Raw genomic sequence first — 22200 nt, 5'->3', positions numbered from 1 at the left:
CCTGTCCACCATTAAACCATCTTTCCAAGCAGCCTCCATGTTTCCAGTGTCTTTTTCCCCACTTGGAACTGAACCCAGAAAGACATGTCTTCCAACAGTTCTCAAAGTTATTTACGACCCATTCTCAAAATTACAAACACTGAACTACCTCATGATTGTATTTTGGATGCTTGGCAGCCAACTTGAATTTATGACTGGTTGTAATGGCCCATGGTCATGTGATCATATTGTGCAACACTTTTTGCCAATGGTACATTTTGCTATTTTCCAGCAAAACACTTTTATCCATTGGATAAAATGGATTTGCACTTACAACCAAATGTTTTGCTTAATGAGCATATAGTTTGCTTAATAATCATAGTAACTTGCTCAATGATTGTCATAAAAACAGTTATAAAATTAAATCTGGTCAAATGGTGCTTCAACTTATGACAGCAATGACTTAACAACTGACATTCAGGACCTCATTTTAATTGTAAATTGATGACTACCTATAGTATTTCATTATCCTAGTAGATTTCTTTGTGCCTTTGTTTGTTTCTTTAGTGTTATGAAGCTTAACTATTTCAGCCATACTTACCTGGGGTCATTTTATTATCTTTTAGCTATTAAATATAATATGTTTATTTCCCCTAATATGCAATGTGATTTCATAAACAATGTTCAATGAATACTTAAGGTATTTTCTCACTGCTGAGTTGAAGTAACCTTAGCCCATCCTTGAACTGGACTATGTCTTGGAATTTCTTGCATACATTGTTGATCCCTACCAAATCTCTGTTTTGGCTTGCTGATGTCCTGATTCTAAGTGCACAACAAAGAATAAACAAAGTGGTTTATTGATTTCTACATCTTCACTGTTTGCTCTTTTGTGTACTACTGAGAAAAAGTACTGTCAATCATAGCAGGAATGGGAAAGATCCAACTGCAAGATTATTTTCTGTAGAGTTTATTTATTTAGTTTGTCAAACATGTATGAGATAACAGGTGTAAGTATAAACATGAACACGAACACAGGAAATGGGTACGAATAAATGGGGACAGTAGGACAGGGACGGTAGGCACGCTCGTGCGCTTATGCACGTCCCCTTACAGACCTCTTAGGAAAGAGGTGAGGTCCACGGTAGACAGTTTAAGTTATGGGGATTTGAGGATGTAACAGGTAGTGCATTCCAGGATTTGGCCACTCTGTTGCTGAACTCATATTTTCTGCAATCGAGTTTGGAGCAGTTGACCTTGAGTTTGTATCTGTTGTTTGCCCGTGTATTATTCCGGAGGAGGAGCTTCCGGAGGGAATGGCGGTCGGCTTGTGAGCTCCGCATGTTTGCAGGGGGGGCCTCCCTGATGGGAGGGGTGCTGCCGGCCCTCTGTTCCATCTTGAGGGTCGGAATTTCGTTGACGACCACCCTGGCTTCGCCCTGGCTTTGGGCTGGATCACCAGGGTGGTCGGAGACAGTGACGTGCAGTCAGGGGAGGCAGGGGAGGCGGAGCCTCACCACTCTCATCATGAAAATATAAAAAAAATTACTCCAGGAAGCCGTGAAAGTGGCTGGGAGAGGTGCGCGGCTTGCTTTAGCCTCCCTGGACATCTCAGCAGCAGCCCCAAGTGTGCCGATCTCGCCATTTTTTACATCGGGCGAGCCCAGGATCCTTGCAAGGGGAATGGGACGTGTGCAGGAGGCTCTAAGGCTGACTAAGGCTTACCTTAATGCCCTGCTACAAACTGCTCCTTAGTACCACCTTGTTACAAACTGCTCCCCAGTTCCCCCTTGAGGCTCCACCTGTAGACCATTCTGGCTAGCCTGCTAGCTCACCAACCTACCCTTTCCATCCAGGGTAAGGATAACCACCATCTACATACCCCTTTTGTGGGGGAACCCTGGCTCACGAACAAACTTATGATTTTAACAACAGCACCCGAAAATGAGCTCGCCCCTATGACAACCTATGAACTCTATATATTCCAGGTCAGACCTACTACTACTGCGAGAGTCCCCCCTCTCGCAGGTATGGCCCTCAGACCTTTCAAGGCCCCACCTTGATGATGGGTTTGTTAACCCAGAGAGGTGAAGGAAGCGGAAATTAAGGGGGTTTTTAATTAATCATTTTTAAACAGTTTTAAGGGGTTCCAGGGTAGGGGGGAAGGGGATTCAGGCCAGGAGGGAAAGTAGAGCCAGGCAAACAGGTGTGGGAGGGAGGGGAGGGAGCGGAGTGGGGGAGGAGAGTGATAATAGCATTCCAGTACAGGGCTCTGTTATACCAACGGTCGTGGGGAGGGGTGGGTGCGAGGACAGACTAAGAACCTGCAGTCGGTTGGGAGACCGTGGTTGTTGGTTACACCCGGTCGCTTGTACCAACCCCCACACGCTAGGTGGCCAGGATCTACAGAGCCAGGGCCTTAGGCTGATGTTATGCAATGCGTGGTCCACTGTTAACAAGGCCCCCCTCATTAATGACCTGATTTTGGAGGGGGAGCCGGACCTCGCAGGAATAACAGAGACCTGGTTGGGCTACGAGGGAGGTATACCCCTCGTGGACATGTGCCCACCAGGTTATCGAGCATTCCACCAGCCACGGGCCCAGGGTAGGGGCGGTGGGGTAGCGGTAATTATCCGGGAAGACCTGGAGCCGAGAGAGTTCACTGTGCCACAGACATCCGGGTGTGAATCCCTTGTCGTGAGATGGGGCCCAGGGAGACAGTTGGGCCTGCTGATTGTATACCTGGCTCCTCGCTATACATCAGCGGCCCTGCCTGAGCTCCTCGAGCTGATCGCAACGATGGCAGTTGAGACCCCCAAACTTTTGGTCATGGGGGACTTCAACTTGCCATCGGTGGGAGAAGCATCTGAGGTGGTTCAGGAGTTCATGGCTTCCATGACAGCCATGGACCTGACTCAGTTAATTCAGGGTCCCACGCACGAGGGAGGCCACACACTGGATCTTGTTTTTGTCTCTGACCAGTGGACGAGTGATCTGGGAATAGGGGACATAGCTATTACTCCCCTGTCATGGTCAGATCACTCACTTCTCCGACTTGACTTCCCTGGTGCTACCCCCCGCTGCGGGGAGGCGGAACCGGAATGTCCTAGATGGTTCCGCCCCAGGCGCCTGATGGAACCGGAAAGGTTCCAGACGGAGCTTGGGCCACCTCCTGTAGACCTGACCCGCCCCCGGATAGAGGACCTAGTAGCCGCCTGGAATAATGCGGCTGCCGGGGCCTTAGACCGGGTGGCGCCTTTGCGGCCTCTCCTGCGGCAACGAACCACCCTGGCCCCTTGGTTCACCGAGGAGCTAAGGGTGATGAAACGCCACAAGAGAGAGCCGATGGAGATCCTCCCGTTCCGAACTTGACCGAACACAGGTACGAACCTACTTAAGGACATACCTTGTGGCAATAAGAGTGGCCAAACGTCGACATTGTGCCGCCCTTATTGCGTCCGCAGATAACCGCCCTGCCGCCCTGTTTCGGGTGACCCGCTCTCTTCTTTCGCAGAGACCGCGGGAAGCCCCTTTACAGGGCAGGGCAGAGGAATTTGGGAAATATCTGCAGGATAAAATCGCTCAAATCCGGAGGGAATGGGTCCCACTCAGTGGGCTAGGAGGGATGCCCCAGGCGAGTCTTGAGAGACCATTCTGGGAGGAGTTTGACTCGGCTGCCATCGAGGATTTGGACAGGTTACGCGGGCGACTACGAGCCACCACATGTTCATTGGACCCGTGTCCCTCCTGGCTTGTACTGGCATCCTGGGAGGTTACACGAGACTGGCTCTTGGTGCTAGTGAATGCTTCATTGGGTGAGGGGTTCTTACTGGCCGCCTTGAAAGAGGCGGTTGTGAGACCCTTACTCAAGAAGCCTTCCCTGGACCCAACGGAGCTAGCCAATTACCGTCCTGTCTCCAACCTTCCTTTTTTAGCGAAGGTTGTAGAGAGTGTGGTGGCCCAACAGTTCCCATGTCACCTGGAGGAGAATGATTATCTAGACCCGTGCCAGTCCGGCTTCCGACCCGGGCACAGCACAGAGACGGCCTTGGTCGCGTTGGTAGATGATCTCTGGAGGGCCAGGGATAGGGGTTGTTCCTCTATGCTGGTCCTATTAGATCTCTCAGCGGCCTTTGATACCATCGACCATGGTATCCTCCTGCACTGGCTGGAGGGGCTGGGGGTAAGGGGCACTGTTCTACAGTGGTTCTGCTCCTACCTCTCCGACCGGATGCAGCGTGTGTTGGCAGGGGAGCAGAGGTCGTCCCTGAGGCCTCTCACTTGTGGGTGCCGCAGGGGTCAGTCCTCTCACCTCTCCTGTTCAACACATATATGAAACCACTGGGTGAGATCATCCGTCGTTTTGGGGTGGGATATCATCTGTACGCTGATGATACACAGCTGTACATCTCCACCCCGAACCACCCCAATGAGGCCGTTGAAATGATGTCCCGGTGTTTGGAAGCCGTACGGGTCTGGATGGGTGACAACCGACTCAAACTCAACCCCTCCAAGACGGAGTGGCTGTGGCTTCCGGCCCCCCGGTTCAACCAGCTAATTCCAACACTGGCCATTGGGGGCGAGCAACTGGCCCCCATGCAATGGGCGCGCAATTTGGGCGTCCTCCTGGATGCCCAGCTGTCCATGGATGACCATGTGGCAGCCGTGGCGAGAGGGGCGTTCCACCAGGTTCGCCTGGTGCGCCAATTGCGCCCCCTATTGGACCGGGATGCCCTTCGCACAGTCACTCACGCGCTGGTGACGTCCCGCCTAGACTACTGTAATGCTCTCTACATGGGGCTTCGCTTGAGATGCACTCGAAGACTGCAGCTGGTCCAGAACGCGGACGCGCGGGTGATTATGGGGAGTACGAGATACTCCCATATAACACCTCTCCTGCGCGAGCTGCACTGGCTTCCTGTGGTCTATCGGGTGCGTTTCAAGGTATTGATTACCATCTTCAAAGCGCTCCATGGCACAGGACCTAGCTACATGCGGGATCGCATCCTGCCCCATACATCCCTACGACCAATTCTCTCTCACAGAGAGGGACTTCTCCGGATGCCGTCCACTAAGCAGTCCCAGAGGGCGGCGCCCAGGAGTAGGGCCTTCTCTGTGATGGGCCCAGCCCTCTGGAATGACCTCCCCCCAGATATTAGGATTACCACCGACCTCCGCTCCTTCCGTTCAAAACTCAAGACCCACCTTTTTTAACTAGCAGGCCTGGCTCAACCATAGTTCCATTTTATTCCTCCTGGCAATTTATAAACTTGTAATTTCCATTGGGGTTTTAATTTAACTTATTTTAATATTTCTATGTTATTATAATATTGTATTGTGTTTTACACCTCCTCCGTACAATGTGTAATTTTATAATATGTGTTTTATTTATTGTACGCCGCCCCAAGTCCCTTTGTGGAGAGGGACCGGCTAACAAATTTAATAAAATAAATAAAATAAAATAAATAAATAAATTATTGTGGTTGAAGCTGAAGTAGTCATTGACAGGGAGGACGTTGTAGTAGACAATTTTGTGTACTACGCTTAGGTCAGACCGCATAGTTCTAGGTTGTCTAAGGCCAAAATTTCAAACCTGGTGGCATAAGGGATTCTATTGTGAGCAGAGGAGTGGAGGACTCTTCTCGTGAAAAACCTCTGGGCTCGCTCAATTGTATTAATGTCTACAGTGTGGATTACAGGCAGATGAGCTGTATTCGATAATTGGTCTGGCAAAGGTTTTGTATGCCATTGTTTGCAGTACAACATTACCTGAGAAGAAGCTTTGCAAAATTACGGTAGGTTAACAACTCTTAATGCCTTTTTGGCAATGCTATTACAGTGAGCTCTGGGGCTTAGATCATTTGAGATGAGTACTCCTAGAGCCTCCTTGACAGAGTGAGGGTCGTCTACGAGGTCGTATCGGCCCAACTTGTATTCGGTGTTCTGATTTTTGTTGCCAATGTGTAAGAGAGAGCATTTGTTGGTTGAGATTTGGAGTTGCCACTTGTTCGACAACAACTTGTTCTTGGTGTTCTCTGATCTTTGTTGTTTGCTTGCAGACGTCTCATTACCTGACTAAGTAACATCATCAGTGCCATGTGGTATTCTCCTAGCTAGTTCCTTGATTAGGATATTGTTTTCTACTTGAGTGTTTGATCCATGTTCATCATTGCTTATCTGGGTGTTGGCTTTTGTGGGGAATGTGTTCCCCTCTTTTGGTTTCTTCCTTAGTTTTTTCGTCTATTTTAAATGGGGGTGAAAACATGGTTTATTTCTATTGATTCTGATGTGTCTAAATGTCAAGCTTCTGGGAACTCCCTAGCATTTTTGGATTTAGCTTGGTGTAAGATGCTCAGTTTTCCAGTTGAAACTATGGTTGGGTCTATTCATCTGCTCAATAGAGTTTTCATTGTATGTTCTGCTGGTATTCATGCAAGCATTGTGTTAGCCTTCTGCCTACTGTATATGTTTACAAAGTGGCTATTAATAATTCTTACACTATATATTGTAGATGCTTCCTGGTTTTTTTTTCTTGGACTCCTGGCTATTTTTGTTTACTTAAGGTTGGGTGGGTGGGCTTCAGTTAGTTTGTGAGCTTATCTGGGTGATAAGCCATGTGGTTGTAATAGTCTGTTGGTTGTTTCTGAGATCTTCTTGATATATAGCAGTGTTATCTTTTTCATGATCTGTGTTGGTTGTGCTCCAGTGGGTTGAGCACTCAGGCACTTTTTGATAAAATTGCATGAGTATCCATTCTCTTGGAAAAGGTTCTATTTCCTTTTTTTTTTGGGATTGCTGCAGTATGTTTGCACTTGTCTGAATGATGCTTTTAAATCATGGGTTGCTACTTTGGTAATAGAACTGGGTTTATGTGGGTTGGTGGTTGTTGTTTTTTTCTGGACAAATGACTGTCGAATCTCTGTCTAAAAACTTCCAGGGACAGTGCACCCACAACATCTGAAGGCACCTCTGTAGAACTGTTGTCTTTTTCTCCAATTATAGTGGGTATGAATCATTATGAAGTCCATGATAACTCCCAGTCCATGATAACTCCCAGTCCATGATAACTCCCAGGTAAATTTTATATGTTCCCTTTCTAGAGGATTCCTCACCATTTTAGCCGTATGAGAATAAATATCTGGTTATATAAACAGTAATAGTGACATATTAATTTTGTTGTTTTTCTTGACCTCTAGCAGAAGCCATTCTCTGGAGAGTACAGGTAGTCCTCAATTTACAACAGTTCATTTAGTAACCATTCAAGTTACAATGGGTTTGAAAAAAGTGAGTTATGACCGTTTTTCATACTTATGACCATTGCAGCATCCCCTTGGTCACGTAATTTACATTCAGATACTAGACAACTGACTCATATTTATATGGTTGAGGTGTCTTAAGGTCACGTGTGACCTTCTGTGACCTTTTTGCAAGAAAAGTCAAGCCAGATTCACTTAACAACGGTGCTATTAACTTAACAACTTCAATGATCCACTTAACAACTTTGGCAAGAAAAGTCATAAAATGGGGCAAAACTAATTTACAAACATTTCACTTAACAACACAACCCCTCATTCACGATCTAATTTTAGAGGGGGAGCCGGACCTCGCGGGAATAACGGAGACCTGGTTGGGCCACGAGGGAGTCTTCCCCTCGTGGAAATGTGCCCACCAGGCTACCGAGCATTTCACCAGCCCCGGGCCCAGGGAAGGGGCGGTGGGGTGGCAGTAATTATCCGGGAGGACTTAGAGCCGAGGGAGTCTACTGTGCCACAGACGTCCAGATGTGAATCCCTTGTTGTGAAATGGGGCCCTGGGAGACAGTTGGGCCTGCTGATAGTATACCTGGCTCCTCGCTATACATCAGCGGCCCTGCCTGAACTCCTCGAGCTGATCGCATCGGTGGCGGTCGAGACCCCCAAACTTTTAGTGATGGGGGATTTTAACCTGCCATCGATGGGAGAAGCATCAGAGGGGTTCGGGAGTTCATGGCTTCCATGACAGCCATGGACCTGACTCAAATGATTCAGGGCCCGACACACGAGGGAGGACACACTCTGGACCTCGTTTTTGTCTCTGGCCAGTGGTTGAGTGATCTGGGAGGAGGGGACTTAACCATCACTCCCCTGTCATGGTCAGATCACTCACTCCTTCGTCTTGACTTCCCTGGTGCTACCTCCCGCTGCGGGGAGGCGGAACCGGAAAGCACTAGATGGTTCCGCCCCAGGCGCCTGATGGAACCAGATAGGTTCCAGACGGAGCTTGGGCCACCTCCTGTAACCTTGACCCGCCCCCGGGTAGAGGACCTGGTGGTCGCGTGGAATAATGCGACTATCGGGGCCTTGAACCGGGTGGCGCCTTTGCGGCCTCTCCGGCGGCAACGATCCACCCTGGCCCCTGGGTTTACCGAGGAGCTGAGGGTGATGAAATGCCGCAAGAGACGTCTAGAGAATCGTTGGAGATCCTCTCGTTCCGAACTTGATCGAACACAGGCACGAGCCCATTTAAGGACGTACCTTGTGGCATTGAGAGTGGCCAAACGCCAATATTGTGCCACTCTCATTGCATCCGCAGAGAACCGCCCTGCCGCCCTGTTTCGGGTGTCCCGCTCCCTCTTGTTTCAGAGGCCGCGGGAGGCCCCTCTACAGGGCAGAGCAGAGGAATTTGGGAAATATCTGCAGGATAAAATCGCTGAAATCCGGAAGGATTGGGTCCCTGTTAGTGGTCCAATGGAGACGTCCGTGGCGAGTCTTGAGGAATCGACCTGGGAGGAGTTTGACTTGGTTGCCATCGAGGATTTGGACAGAATGCGTGGACGACTGCGACCCACCACATGTTTATTGGACCCGTGCCCCTCCTGGCTTGTACTGGCATCCTGGGAGGTTACACGAGACTGGCTCCTGGACCTAGTGAACGCTTCGCTGAGCGGGGGGTCTCTCCCGGCCGCCTTGAAAGAGGCGGTGGTGAGACCCTTGCTCAAGAAGCCTTCCCTGGATCCTTTGGAGCTGGCCAATTATCGTCCTGTCTCCAACCTTCCCTTTTTGGCGAAGGTTGTAGAGAGTGTGGTGGCCTACCAGTTTCCACGGCATCTGGAGGAAAATGATTATCTAGACCCGCGCCAGTCCGGCTTCCGCCCCGGTCACAGCACGGAGACGGCCTTGGTCGCGTTGGTGGATGATCTCTGGAGGGCCAGAGATAGAGGTTGTTCCTCTATCCTGGTCCTATTAGACCTCTCGGCGGCTTTTGATACCATCGACCATGGTATCCTGCTGCGCCGGCTGGAGGGGTTGGGGGTCCGGGGCACCGTTTTGCGGTGGTTCGGCTCCTACCTTTCTGGCCGGACGCAGCGTGTGTTGGCAGGGGAGGAGAGGTCGACCCTACGCCCCCTTACTTGTGGGGTGCCACAGGGGTCGGTCCTCTCGCCACTCCTGTTCAACACATATATGAAGCCGCTGGGTGAGATCATCCGTGGTTTCGGGGTGGGATACCATCTGTACGCTGATGATACTCAGCTGTACTTTTCCACCCCGAACCACCCCAACGAGGCCATCGAAGTGATGTCCCGGTGTGTGGAAGCCGTACGGATCTGGATGGATGACAACCGACTCAAACTCAACCCCTCCAAGACGGAGTGGCTGTGGGTACCGGCTCCCCGGTTCAGCCAATTAATTCCATCATTGGCCATCGGGGGCATTCAACTTGCCCCCGTGGAGCGGGCGCGCAATTTGGGCGTCCTCCTGGATGCCCGGCTGTCCATGGATGACCATGTGACAGCCGTGGCAAGGGGGGCGTTCCACCAGGTTCGCCTGGTGCGCCAATTGCGCCCCCTACTGGACTGGGACGCCTTACGCACAGTCACTCATGCGCTGGTGACGTCTCGCTTGGACTACTGTAACGCTCTCTACATGGGGCTTCCCTTGAAATGCACCCGGAGGCTACAGTTGGTCCAGAACGCAGCCGTGCGGGTAATTATGGGGAGTACTAGGTACTCCCATGTGACACCGTTCCTGCGCGAGCTGCACTGGCTTCCTGTGGTCTATCGGGTGCGTTTCAAGGTTTTGATAACAATCTTTAAAGCGCTCCATGGCTCAGGACCTAGTTACTTGCGGGATCGTATTCTGCCCCATACATCCCTGCGACCAATCCGCTCGCACAGAGAGGGCCTCCTCCAGGTGCCGTCCACCAGTGTCAAGGGGCGGTGCCTAGGAGTAGAGCCTTCTCTGTGGCGGGCCCAGCCCTGTGGAATGACCTCCCTCCGGATATTAGGAATACCTCTGACCTCCGCTCCTTTCGTGTAAAGCTCAAGACCCACCTTTTTCAAGTTGCTGGCCTGGCTCAACTTTGATCCAACTATATCGCTCCTGACGGTTTTTTTTTATTTGGGGTATTTTAATTGCATTCAATTTATTTAGGGGTTTTTAAACATTGTGTTTTTACTTGTTTTTATCTATCAGTTCACCTCCTCCTTGTATATGTCGTGTATATGTCTTGGTATATGTTTTGTTATATGTATGTCGATATATTTATTTCCTATGTTTTGTTGTACGCCGCCCCGAGTCCTTCGGGAGAGGGTGCGGCTAAGAAATAAATATTTATTATTATTATTATTATTATTATTATTATTATTATTATTATTATTTTGAGGTTGATTGTGGTCGTAAGTCAAGGACTACCTGTAATGGATTTAGCAGTTGTAACCATGAGGTTAAGAGCATGAGTTTTTGATAGTTCTGTCGTTTGGCTAATTATCGCATATGGCTTTTATCTATGTTCCATTATATTCTCTCCTTAGATTTTAGAACTGTTATGTATGTCTTATTTTCTTCTTTAACAAACAACAACATACAAACAAACACATTGAGTAGATAAAAATAAAACTATCCCCATAGCTTTTTATACCATCTGTACAGAAACACAAGAGAATAGTACAGTATATTACACTCAAATTAAATTCATTATAAAAAGATGGTGTATTTGGCCTTGCCTGATCATTCCAGTAGAAGATGAGGTTCACCTTTAAAATAATTGCAATAATTATCCCCACCCCACCCCCACCCCATATATTGCTTATCTTGACCCAGCATTTAGTCGTGTGGGTTCTAATGAGTATATGTCTGCTTGTTTCAAGATTGTTTTAGGACTTAAGATAACTTTCATCCTTTTTTGCTTTTTTGTTGTATTAAGCCACTATGGCAAAAAACTATGTTTTTAATAGGAAATCTGGAAATAATACTCCTACATAATAAAATTTTTTAAAAATCTAGGATTGGGCAGGCTGCATTTGGAAGGTCACTAAAATCCCTAATATAGATGGGAAACATATAAGTTTATGCATTTCAGTTCAGTGTAGATAAGAAAGTTTCCCTATCATCATATCTCTGCCATTTTGTTTCTGTCAGGCTCAAAGAACCAAGAATGACATGTGGACTTACTGCTGAGCAGTTTTTTTTTTTAAAAATGTTGTTTCCCTTTAAACATAAAAGGGAAATTTGCCATACTCATAGAGTATTAGATATACTCTATGAACTTCTAGGAGGGGTCCATCTTCGTCCTTTTCCTGCATACCAGAGGTTCTAAGCTCTACTTGGCTCTCTGGGAAAAATCCCCTATTTCTTGTGACTCCAAACAATATTTCACCCGTTTCTTTTTGAACAAAAAAAAAGATATGGTGATACTGCAGCACGTATTGGTGGTGGTGGGGGGTTAGGATTGTCAAATGTTGAATGGTGATTGGGAATTGTATGTGTCTGATCTAGGATCTAGGACTCCATGAATTTTCAGACATTTAGGAATACCCCATCAGAACACGGAACACATTTTTTGCATTTCTAATTCACATCATCTGTGTCACTATACTTAGGAAATTGGTTACAGTGTGGAGTCTCTTGATACTCTAGTTGTATTACTCATGATGTATGCCTTGTAAATGATTCTGATTATGAATTTTAATCTGGGTTCTTCTTTTTCTTCTTCTTCTTCTTCTTCTTCTTCTTCTTCTTCTTCTTCTTCTTCTTCTTCTTCTTCTTCTCCTCCTCCTCCTCCTCCTCCTCCTCCTCCTCCTCCTCCTCCTCTTCTTCCTCTTCCTCCTCCCTCCCCCTTCCCCCCTCCATCTGGGCCTGATATCAGTTTGATCTGTATTCAGCTCAGCACCACCCTGGCAGTTGGACAGCATCCAGCAGCACCACTAGCAGAAGCTGACCTCACCACCACATTTTGTTTCGTATAGTGGTGGTTTTTAATTTTTGAGTTGCCCAATGTCATTTACTGTATATGAGATGGATATAAATCCTATATAATTCATCCTTTAACCAATTCATAAATTGGTTAAATAAATAAGTAAACTCTAATTTGATTCCTCACTGCCCTGTTCCAAGCAGATGTATTTGGTTTCTACATTGTCTTTTTGTTTGAAATAAAAGGAACTTAAGAGCTGAAAATACAATATTTACTAAGTAAAATTGAAAAAAGTGTGTGCCACTGTTGTTTCAGTTCTTATTCTCCAACCCTTTGAACAAATAACCACAGTTAATTCAGTTCCACACCTAAAAAATGTTCTTGGGCGTATTTTTTTCCTGCCCATCCTCTCTTTGGGAGGGGGGGGGGGAGGCAAAGTGATCTATTCTGCTGCTTCCACACTACACAGTAACAAGAATTGTATAGAGTATAATCCCTTATGGCATTTGCCAGAATTTATAACCTTTCTGGCCTTAACATTGTTTTTCCTCAACTCATTCTGTGGGTGTATATAAATAAGGTATTTAGGAAAACAACAGAAATATTGCAGTTTTTCTGGCAAGTTTTTTTTTTCTTCCTAGTAGTGGTTTGCCACGATTTGCTTTCTAAGGCAGAGGGAGAAGGACTGGCCCAAGGTCATCCAGCTGTTTTCCTGCCTAAAGTGGAACTGGAATTCATGGTGTCCCTGAAGTTTTCCTAATAGGACCGATGGATAAACAGTGGAAAAAAGTCAGGGAACTTTGTTTTTGTACATGAAAACAACATGAAACTGCCCAGAGTTATTAGCTTAACATGGTTGGTCACACAAACCTATTTCAAATAAGTAGATTTCAAACATTTCTACTTTGCTTCTTTCCTTCGTATGTCCAAAATATCTACTGTACTTTTAATAGTTTGAAGTCAATATACTGTTGTATATTGTGCACTAGTTACGGTTTTTCTTGGCCCGAGGTGCCCTGTTTATCATCACTTATTCCTTGATCAAGTCTTGTTTTGATTATTGCAGTACACTCTACATGGAGTTGCCTTTGAGAGGCTACAATTGATCCAAAATGCAGTGACTTGAGTAGTTATGGGCAGTAGTTCATTTACTCATAAAAAGGTAAAGGTAAAGGTTCCCCTCGCACATATGTGCTAGTTGTTCCCGACTCTAGGGGGCCATGCTCATCTCTGTTTCAAAGCCGAAGAGCCAGCGCTGTCCAAAGACGTCTCCGTGGTCATTTGGCCGGCATGTCTATTTTGAGAACTGCACTGATTACCTGTTGTTCCTAGTGCAATTCAAAGTGATTATAACTTTTAAAGCCCTTAATGGCTCAGGAACTTAGTATCTTCAGTGCCCCATCCAATAACATCAAAGAAGCTGGGTGATTTTAGAGTTCATTCAAAACAGATTGCTTCTGGATGTAGACTTTGCATGTACAAATATGAAATATGGAACTCATTTATACTGTAGGTTAAAGATGAATTATATACAAATGTGTTAGAAATAAATATATATGCCATTTAATATTTACATAGGTCTATACAGACCTTATGATATACTTGGCATTTTTTCTATTTTTTTCACTTTTCAAAAGGTTTTTTGCCCAAAAATTGTATTTGTGTTACATTCCTTTTTGTTATTTTTAAAAAGCAATTAAAAAAGATGGTTGAAATTCCTGCTTAGAGCCCATCCCTCTTCCTTCCAGGAGAAACACATTTTTTTTTTAAAAAAAAGGGTTTTGTTGTTACCGTTCTGCAATCTTTATTAAGTGCAGAATGAGACTGTGTGCGTACGTTTTGATTTTTAGTTAGATCCGCCAAGTTTAAAAAAAAATTGTCCGTTCCGTCGAGACCGTCCACAACGATTTGTAGGTGGCTGGGAATGATGGCGTTGCAGCCTGACACACCTGGAGGCCTCTTGCTGGGGAAGGTGTATCTGCAGGAGGCATCCCCCCCGCCCGAAAGACGGCGCGGGAGCATCTCTGTGCCCGTGGAGAAGCAGCCAGACCCTTCCCCTGATTCCCCCCGGGGATCACCTCAGCGGGCGGAGGGAAGAGGAAATCGCTTTCATCGAAGATGCCTGACTACGCCCCGCTAGCTTCTTTCGGCTGACTGGAACTCCGCCCGAAACGACCATTTGAACGTCAGGAACGCAGTTGCTAGGTGGAGAGCGCACCAACTTCGGATTTATAAGCGTGGCTCCCTTAATCCAACTTTAGAAAAGCGGTCCGCGTCTCCCTTTGCAATCCTGCATCTCCTCGTCCAGCCTTCTTCTGCAAGACCATGGCGGACGGCGAGGAATTCGCGTAAGTGGACGTTGCGACCGAGGCAGATCTGGAGTGGGGTGGTGGTGGTGAACCCAAAAAGTTGGGTCGGTTGTCCGTTCGTGGGAAAAGCTGGGACGGAAAACCGCGCCGCGAGTTGCAGCCGCTCCTTTGCAATCTGCTCCTTTGTATCTCTTGGGTTGAGTTCGCGCGGCCCGGACATTGAAGAAGCTTCGTTCTGTTGTCGGGTTCGGGGCTGAGGGTGGGGGCAGAGCTATAAGGCGGAAACAAGAAACACCTCATCTCACGGCCTCCCGTCCCGGTTAAAAACCGAAGTTGTGGGGGGGGGGGGGTTAGAGAGAAAAGAGGATGGGGGAATAGCCGCCCCTCAAATCTCCAAAGGATGTAGAGTTGAGATTGAGATCTGGCTAAACGGTGAGCGCGCAATTACGAAATAAAAGCGGACGGGAGGATATTCACTACTGTTGCTTCTCTTTCTCTGTGTGTGTCTGTTTGTCTCTCTCTCCTCTCCACACCTTGCCTGTAATTGAAACAATTTAGGGGAGGGTGAGGAGCTTTTACTTCTTTCCTAACTTTCTCCCTAATGGAGGGAACAGGTTTTTTTTAAAAAGGAAAGATGGAGAAGGGCTGTCAGAAAGAGACTTGGAGTTCCCCCCCCCCCCTATCAAAATGCAGTGCTCTCTAGGGTGAAATTCGATGCGCTGATCCTATCTGTATTTGAAGTCAGGTCAGGTCTTTTGACTACCTTCCAGGAAAACCCTAGGGTTGGGCCTTGGCCCATTCGCAGCAGCTGGAGCATGAATAGGCTCTGGCACACCTTTTTTTTCTTTTCTTTTTCTGCTGGGACTTAATTCCATTCTTAGCCCATAATGAGGCAGGCTTACATTTAGCTTTACCATGGTTAAAACTGTGTAGTCGTAGTCCCCAGTCTGGTTCCAGATACAATCCAAGAGATCCACAAGCTGTTTAAAAGTCTAAAACAGAAGATTTACAAAGAATAATTTTTAGAAGAAAGAGTTTGAAAAACAAGTTACCCAATTATCAAAACCAGGGTAATTTAAGGATAATAGGGGATGCATGCACCAAACTCATTAAAGCCCATGAAAATTATGCTGTGAAAAAAGGGTACAGGTAGTTCTTCAGTTACAACCACATTTTTTTTATTCATAAACATTTTGAATACAGTGTATTGTCAGGGTATATCATTTACCAAAGAAAAACAGAACAAAACAAAATATTAACACATACACTAGGAACAATTGTAATAATATAACAGAATAGTTTTGACTCAATTTCTCTTTCTATTAGCTTATTCATAATTCTATTAATTATATTGGCATATTTATAATTAAAAACCATCTTTATATTTAATTCATACATAGCAATAATCATTCTTCATCTACCTCTTATATCTAACCACCTCTTATCTACCTCTTATCTTTAACCACTTATAAAATCTATTCTATGTCAAGTAATATTCTGTGTCTTCGTCTTTTATTTTTAAACTCAATCTTTGCCCCAGCAATCTATTTTTAAACTCATCCTTCTTTACATACTGTAGAAAGTGTATCAGTTGGTTACAAAAAGGCTTTCGTGCATCTCTTCCACAGTCAACAAACATAATTCATATTAACTCAAGTATTTTAACTCAGATATTTATATATGTTACCATCATCATACCTCCATTTACATATGACTATAATTATTTAAACGTCCTTCATCATAAAATATACCAAGATTTAATACATAACCACATACTGGCATTTCATTTACTATTTCTAAAATCCTCCAGTAACACTGAATCCTTATGTCCTATTCTAGCTAAACATCCATAATATTTAGTAACAAAGTTTTCTAATCCTTCTTTCCAAATCACTGTTTACAATTTACATCCAGTTTCCTTATGTTGTACCCATACCTGTATATACGTTGTTATCATTATCCCTCCTTTATTTAACTATATCCTGCATCATAACATTTTCTCCCTAATAATCAAGACTTAACTGAATCTAACTTAATTCTTTTTTTATTAACCTTTATATATAATCCAAAAGGGGTTTCTAATCTTCCTTTCATGGGTACCATTCAATATTCATATCCAATTATTACTTATAATAACACTATACATTGTATACACTATTATCATTATCAATTATTTATTTAACTATATCTATTGTCACTAAATTTCACTAAGTTTAACTAGCTTTAAATCATACTCTTCCATCTATCAACCTGTATCTTTCCAGTAGCAAAACACTCTCATATCTTCTGCCATTTGTGGTGTCAGTCCTCTAATCATCTCTTTAATCAACTTTGTTTAGACTCCTCTTAGCAACTCTTTGCTTATAAAATCTCTCATGTAATTTCAATGCCCTTCTTCTGTTTCCTTAATCAGCTTATCTTTGATTGTCAGTAGTGTTATCAATGATATTGCTAATAAAATTTCTCTCTTTAAATCCATAAATTCTTTTTTTCTCTTCTTCTGTATCTTGCAATCTGGGGTAGATTTCCCCTCCACTTAATTACTCTTTCAGTATTCCACTCTTTCCCTTTTCAGAGACAAACCAATCATCATAAATATCAGCAATTTTAATTTCTTTATATTCATTTTCCTCTTCAATTTTTAGGATTTTAACCCCCATTTTTTCCATTTGATAAACATCTTCAACTTCCACATCATATTTTGTTGTTAGATGCACTAAGTCTTCCAACTTCTTCTCTATCCTCTCACGTGTATCTGGTAATTTCTGTATTTCTGAGAATATCTTTTGCAGACTTAAAACTTCTTTCTGCTGTTGAAATTGGGCCATTATGTCCAGATAACAAACACTGCTGCTCTAGCTTAGAAGGTTTTAACAGGATTAATCATAGATTCACAATAACATTTCATTTTCACCTTTCTCTGATTAAAAATATACTTCAAAGTATCTGTGTGCTTTTCTTCTTATCACTCTCTATAAACAAGCAGTGAGATTTTGAACTGCCACGCCAGGATAGTCAGTGAAAAAAAATAAAAGTGTTTCGTTTCCAATACACAAACCTCTGCCTCGGAATAGCAGTGTTATTGTTGCAATATTGCAATTTTCTTTGTTTCTTTTTGTATATTTTTTATATTTCAAGTTAAAAAAAAAGTCCGATTCTTAAATGAGTTAGAAAAGCATGCACAGTAATGAAAGAGGAGAATTTTAGTCCATAGATTACAAAGAATAGTAAAAGAAAAAAAATAGAAGAAGAAAACGTAATCCATTCGTTTTAAAAGGCTTGCATAAATTCCATCCGTGAAGATAGTGTTTAAAAAGTAAGATAACCCACTGTCCAATACCATTCCAAATTTAATTCCGCCACTTATTTCTTCTGTTCTCCAATTTAAATTAATTTTAAGTTTTTTTATAGGCAGTCACTTTTAAAACAGTAAAAATTCCTCACCAGCTGGAAACACTTTCTCTTTCCATATCCTTCTGTTTTGGAGCCGCCCTGACTTCATCAGCCAAATGGCTGGGTTTTTTGTCACCGGCTTGAAGAACTTCTCTTGGATCAATCAGGGACTTTGCGATGTCCCTGAGATCAGCAAGACATATTCTTCCTGTTCACTGTCTCTGCGGGATGGTTTAGGTCTGTTTGGACCACCCAGCGGCAAAAGTATCGACCGCTATCTCAGAGCATTGAGATTGCACGTCGTCTTGTTGCGACTTCGGCTCCTCCTCTCAGTTTTATTATGGATTTTATTGTGCAGTAGATTTGTTTTTTAAATGTAAGCCTCCCATGGTCACCTATCTTGAGTTGGGCGGCTATGTAAATTTTTCTTAATAAAATAAAATATACATATTTCTACCCCGTACAGCTGTACACACATAGATGGACAACTTCTCACACGTAACTGAATAGATAGAAAAAACATCTTTGATGGAAGAAATGAGGAACTGCCAAAATGCCTCTTTTCTCCCTGAGAATCAGATTAAAAAGCCTTCTGCTATTATTAGCATTGTCAGCAAAAGTGAAAACTGTTATGTTGAAGAGGAATGAATTTGTTTAGTTGATATTCAGGGTAGGACTGAGGAAGTTTGATAGGCCAGGAAACAAGTCATGAGCCGTTCAGCTGTATTGCCAAATTCTAAAGTATATATTTGAGTTTAATGTGTGAACCAAGCCCTGTTTGTTTTGCAATGAGAAGTTGCTCTGTGCCACCCTTAGTCATAGATCCCCTCCAATGCAAATCCTTTTGATTGCTCTGCCATTGTATCTTGCTGAAAGCTTCATTGTGCCATTTACATAATAAATGCCATTTCTGCACCTTGAAATAAGTATGTGAATATTCCAAATAAAATACTGGAGCCATCAAATTGGTAGTTAGACCGACCAACCAACCAACCAATCAACCAACCAACCAACCAACCAACCAACCAACCAACCAACCAACTAACTATACATCTGACAGCAGAGACTCTAAGTGGTTTTCATTGTTAAAAGAAAAAATTAACAATCCAGACCACAACGCTCAAGGTCAGAACAGTAAACTCAGTTTATAAAAACTAGTATTAAGCAGCCGAGCTCATTTCAGTTTCTGGCCTAAGTGCCTTGGGGAACACCCTGGTGTTATGGGCCTTACCAAAGGCTAACAGGAAGAGTGCTGATTCCCAGATTTCCAGAGGGATGTTATTCCACAGGGCAGGCACTGTTACAGGAAATCATGATTCCACATGAGTTCATCTGGTGAGCTAAGCAGAAACAATTTTATAGTAATATCTAATGTTGTATCTAACATTAGATTCTAACATGCCAAATGGCTTTGAAGTACAGTCAGTAGTGTGTTGCAGGCAGTACGCCCCGGTACGGGTGTACCGGAGCCTGCCCGGAGCACTGGGTACCATTCCGTTCCGGTGCTCCGGAGGGCCCAGCAGCCCGCCCAAGCTCCTTACCTGTCCTTTAAGCCTTTGGCGCTTCCATGCACGCGCATGGCACCTGTGGTGTCTGCGTGTTGTTCCGCCGAGCAGCTGGAGCATCGCGGAGGCCTGCGGAGGCGTCGCAGGCAGGTATGACACATGCGCGCGCCGCACGGGTCCATGTGGGTGATGCCGGGCCCATTCCCACTGTACCGGTTGGAACGGGATCCGGAACCCACCACTGAGTATAGTGGCATTTTGTCAAATAATTACTTCTTAACATCTCAGAAATAAAATATGAAATCTAATAATATAGATAGTTAGATATAGAATATTTAGGTATTTTGCTTTATTTTTAGTTTATTCTGTTTTTTCCTCATACCCTGTTTTCCCCCTCTCTTTTTTCTTTTTCATGTTGCTTTCTACCTATTAAATATATGAGTCCCCCCCCCCCATCTCTTCACCATGTAGCTTTGTTTTTCTATAATGGGTTAGGTTTCTTTTTTAAACTATACATATTTTTACAGTGTCTATAGGTATGTGATGTAACATATATTGTTCTTTAGTTAATAAATAACATCACAACTTGATAAGCTTTCTATTAAGAAAAATCCCATGGTCATGTGATCACCATTTGTAACACCCCCCCTCCCTTCTGATAAGCAAAGTCAATGAGGAAAGCTGCATTCATTTAATATCCACGTGATTCACTTAACAACTGCAGCGGTTCACTTAATAGCCATGGCGAGGGTCATAAACTCTGGTGCAACTCACAACAACCACCTTAGTTAGCAACAGAAATTCCCAATTAGGGTAATAAGTCAAGAACTTACCTGTAGCTTCTCATAGTCTCTAAATATAAAGGAATCCAGATAGAAGTATTTTCCTCTTTTAACCCTGAAGTTGATCAAAGAAACCAACGTGATAAATCTTCCCTGAATGCTTCAGGGTGTCACTTTTTAATCCCTTCAGAAAGAACCCCAAGTTAGTTTTTTATTCGTTTGTGTAGCCATGGGTCTTTCAAAACTAACAGATTTAAAGTTTAAAACAACAGATTTAGTATACTCAATAAGTAACTTTGTCCCTTTTGTTTATCCCTTCTAGAAAATCATCCAAGACTTTAGCAAAAATCTTTTGTATAGCTGTTCATCCATTTCCTGAGAGTTGTGCACCACCTTTTTAGGGAATAATTTGTATGTCTATATTTTTCTCCATATATCACAGTTAAATCCCCAAATCCAGCGTTACATTTAAAATAATTTCAAAATTATCAGCTGCAGCTTATTTTTGATCTGTAACTTCATTACAACATGCTCGGTCCATTTTATTAAGATCATCTGGTTTTTTAAAAAAATAACAGATTGGCCAAAAATATACAACAAATTATAGAAATCTGCTCCATTCTTTATCCTGTGGCTCCCTCTAGTGTACAGCTTTCAAGGTCCCTTTATCATAAAAATCCCAAAAGAGACATTTCCTCATTTGTGGGATAATTATTTCTAATTAAATCAAAGCTATAAAGAAAGTAGGGACACGGTGGCTCAGTGGCTAAGACACTGAATCTGTCAATCAGAAAGGTCAGCAGTTCAGCGGTTTGAATCCTTAGCGCCGCATAACAGAGTGAGCTTCTGTTACTTGTCCCAGCTTCTGCCAACCTAGCAGTTTGAAAGCATGTAAAAATGCAAGTAGGAGGGGAGGAGCCACGCGTCGCTGCGCTACCACGGGTTTTCTGGTTACTCCAGATGACCCGTTGAATCCTGATCGTTTGGACGGTCCATTGGACCCAAGCTGTCCCGAAGAGACAGTGGGAGGTAAGGGGAAATTCCGGGGGACCCAGAGACACTCGCAAAGTCTCTGGAAACCCTGGTGAAACCCCTTTTTGCCTGCGGTCAGGAGCCAGCCCCCGGGCTGCCAAAGCGGCTGACGGCTCCGTGAAGCAAGAGCAGGAGAGAGAGAAAGCATGCCGTGGTTTGGTGAGAGTACTTGAAGAAAGTTTTTCTTTTTTACTTAAATTATACAGAGGACACTCTTAATTTGGAAGATTAAAGGAAATAGAAAATAACCGAAGACTTAGCGGCGGGTTTGAATAGAGCTAATTGAAACCATTTGGGCTTTTTGTTCTTCCCTTTTTATTTACTGGAAACCAGACGGGACTTTTATTACTGTTGTTACAATTGCGGTTGAAGCTCTCTTTATTTTTAACTCCCCCTTCCTTATTTTTTCTTTTTTTTTTAAAGCGACTTTATCAGAGCCTTTTTTCTTATATACCTTTTAATGCCTGAAAGATTTTTTTTTTTTTCCTCTTTGTGCTGAGCTTAACTTTCTCTTTTAGGCAGCGCTTCGAGGGGCTAGGGACTGGATACATTTTAACACTGTTACTTTAACACTGCCATCTAGCGGACTTTGAAACATTGTTGCCAATTCCTACAGCTGGGATTATTTTGAGAAAAAGACATTTATTCAAGGTCAGGACCTGATAAGAAGCAAGGAACACAGATGGTTTTTGCAGGCTGTTCCTTGTGGAGCTGTAAGGTCTGGAAACTTATCTTGGAAGACTTATAAGAGAAAACTGGAGTGACTTTGGAAATTACATCAAGTGTTTATACTATTCTCCTGGGGATGTGATGACTTTTTCCCTTTTCTAGTTGGTGCATGTGTTGTTTCTTTCTTTCTTTTTTTTTTTCTGAAGTCCTGGAGCCTGGAAGCGCTGAACAATTTTTTCCTTCTTTTTTTTTTCTTCCTTGGTCTGCAATTTTTTCTTTTTCCATTTTTCTTATTTCCCCTTTTTTTTTCTTCTTGAAATAACAGAGATACATTTTTTTTTTCTTTCTCTCCTCCCGCTC

The 22200-nt window shown here is 44.0% G+C and overlaps 1 protein-coding gene across 1 annotated transcript in view; it reads left to right on the top strand.

The window, feature by feature from the left end:
- Positions 1-14264: 14264 nt before the first annotated feature.
- LOC309386970 (stimulated by retinoic acid gene 6 protein-like) overlaps positions 14265-22200 on the top strand; it is a 53150-nt gene continuing 45214 nt past the window's right edge. Inside the window, exon 1 of the mRNA XM_081942986.1 lies at positions 14265-14498. Coding sequence (XP_081799112.1) covers positions 14476-14498 — 23 coding nt within the window. The 5' untranslated portion in view covers positions 14265-14475. The remainder of the gene's footprint in view (positions 14499-22200) is intronic.

This window comes from Natrix helvetica, assembly GCF_964273705.1.
Source record: "Natrix helvetica genome assembly, chromosome: 2".
NCBI classification, from domain to species: domain Eukaryota; kingdom Metazoa; phylum Chordata; class Lepidosauria; order Squamata; family Natricidae; genus Natrix; species Natrix helvetica.
This window is presented reverse-complemented; position numbering and strand designations above follow the sequence as displayed.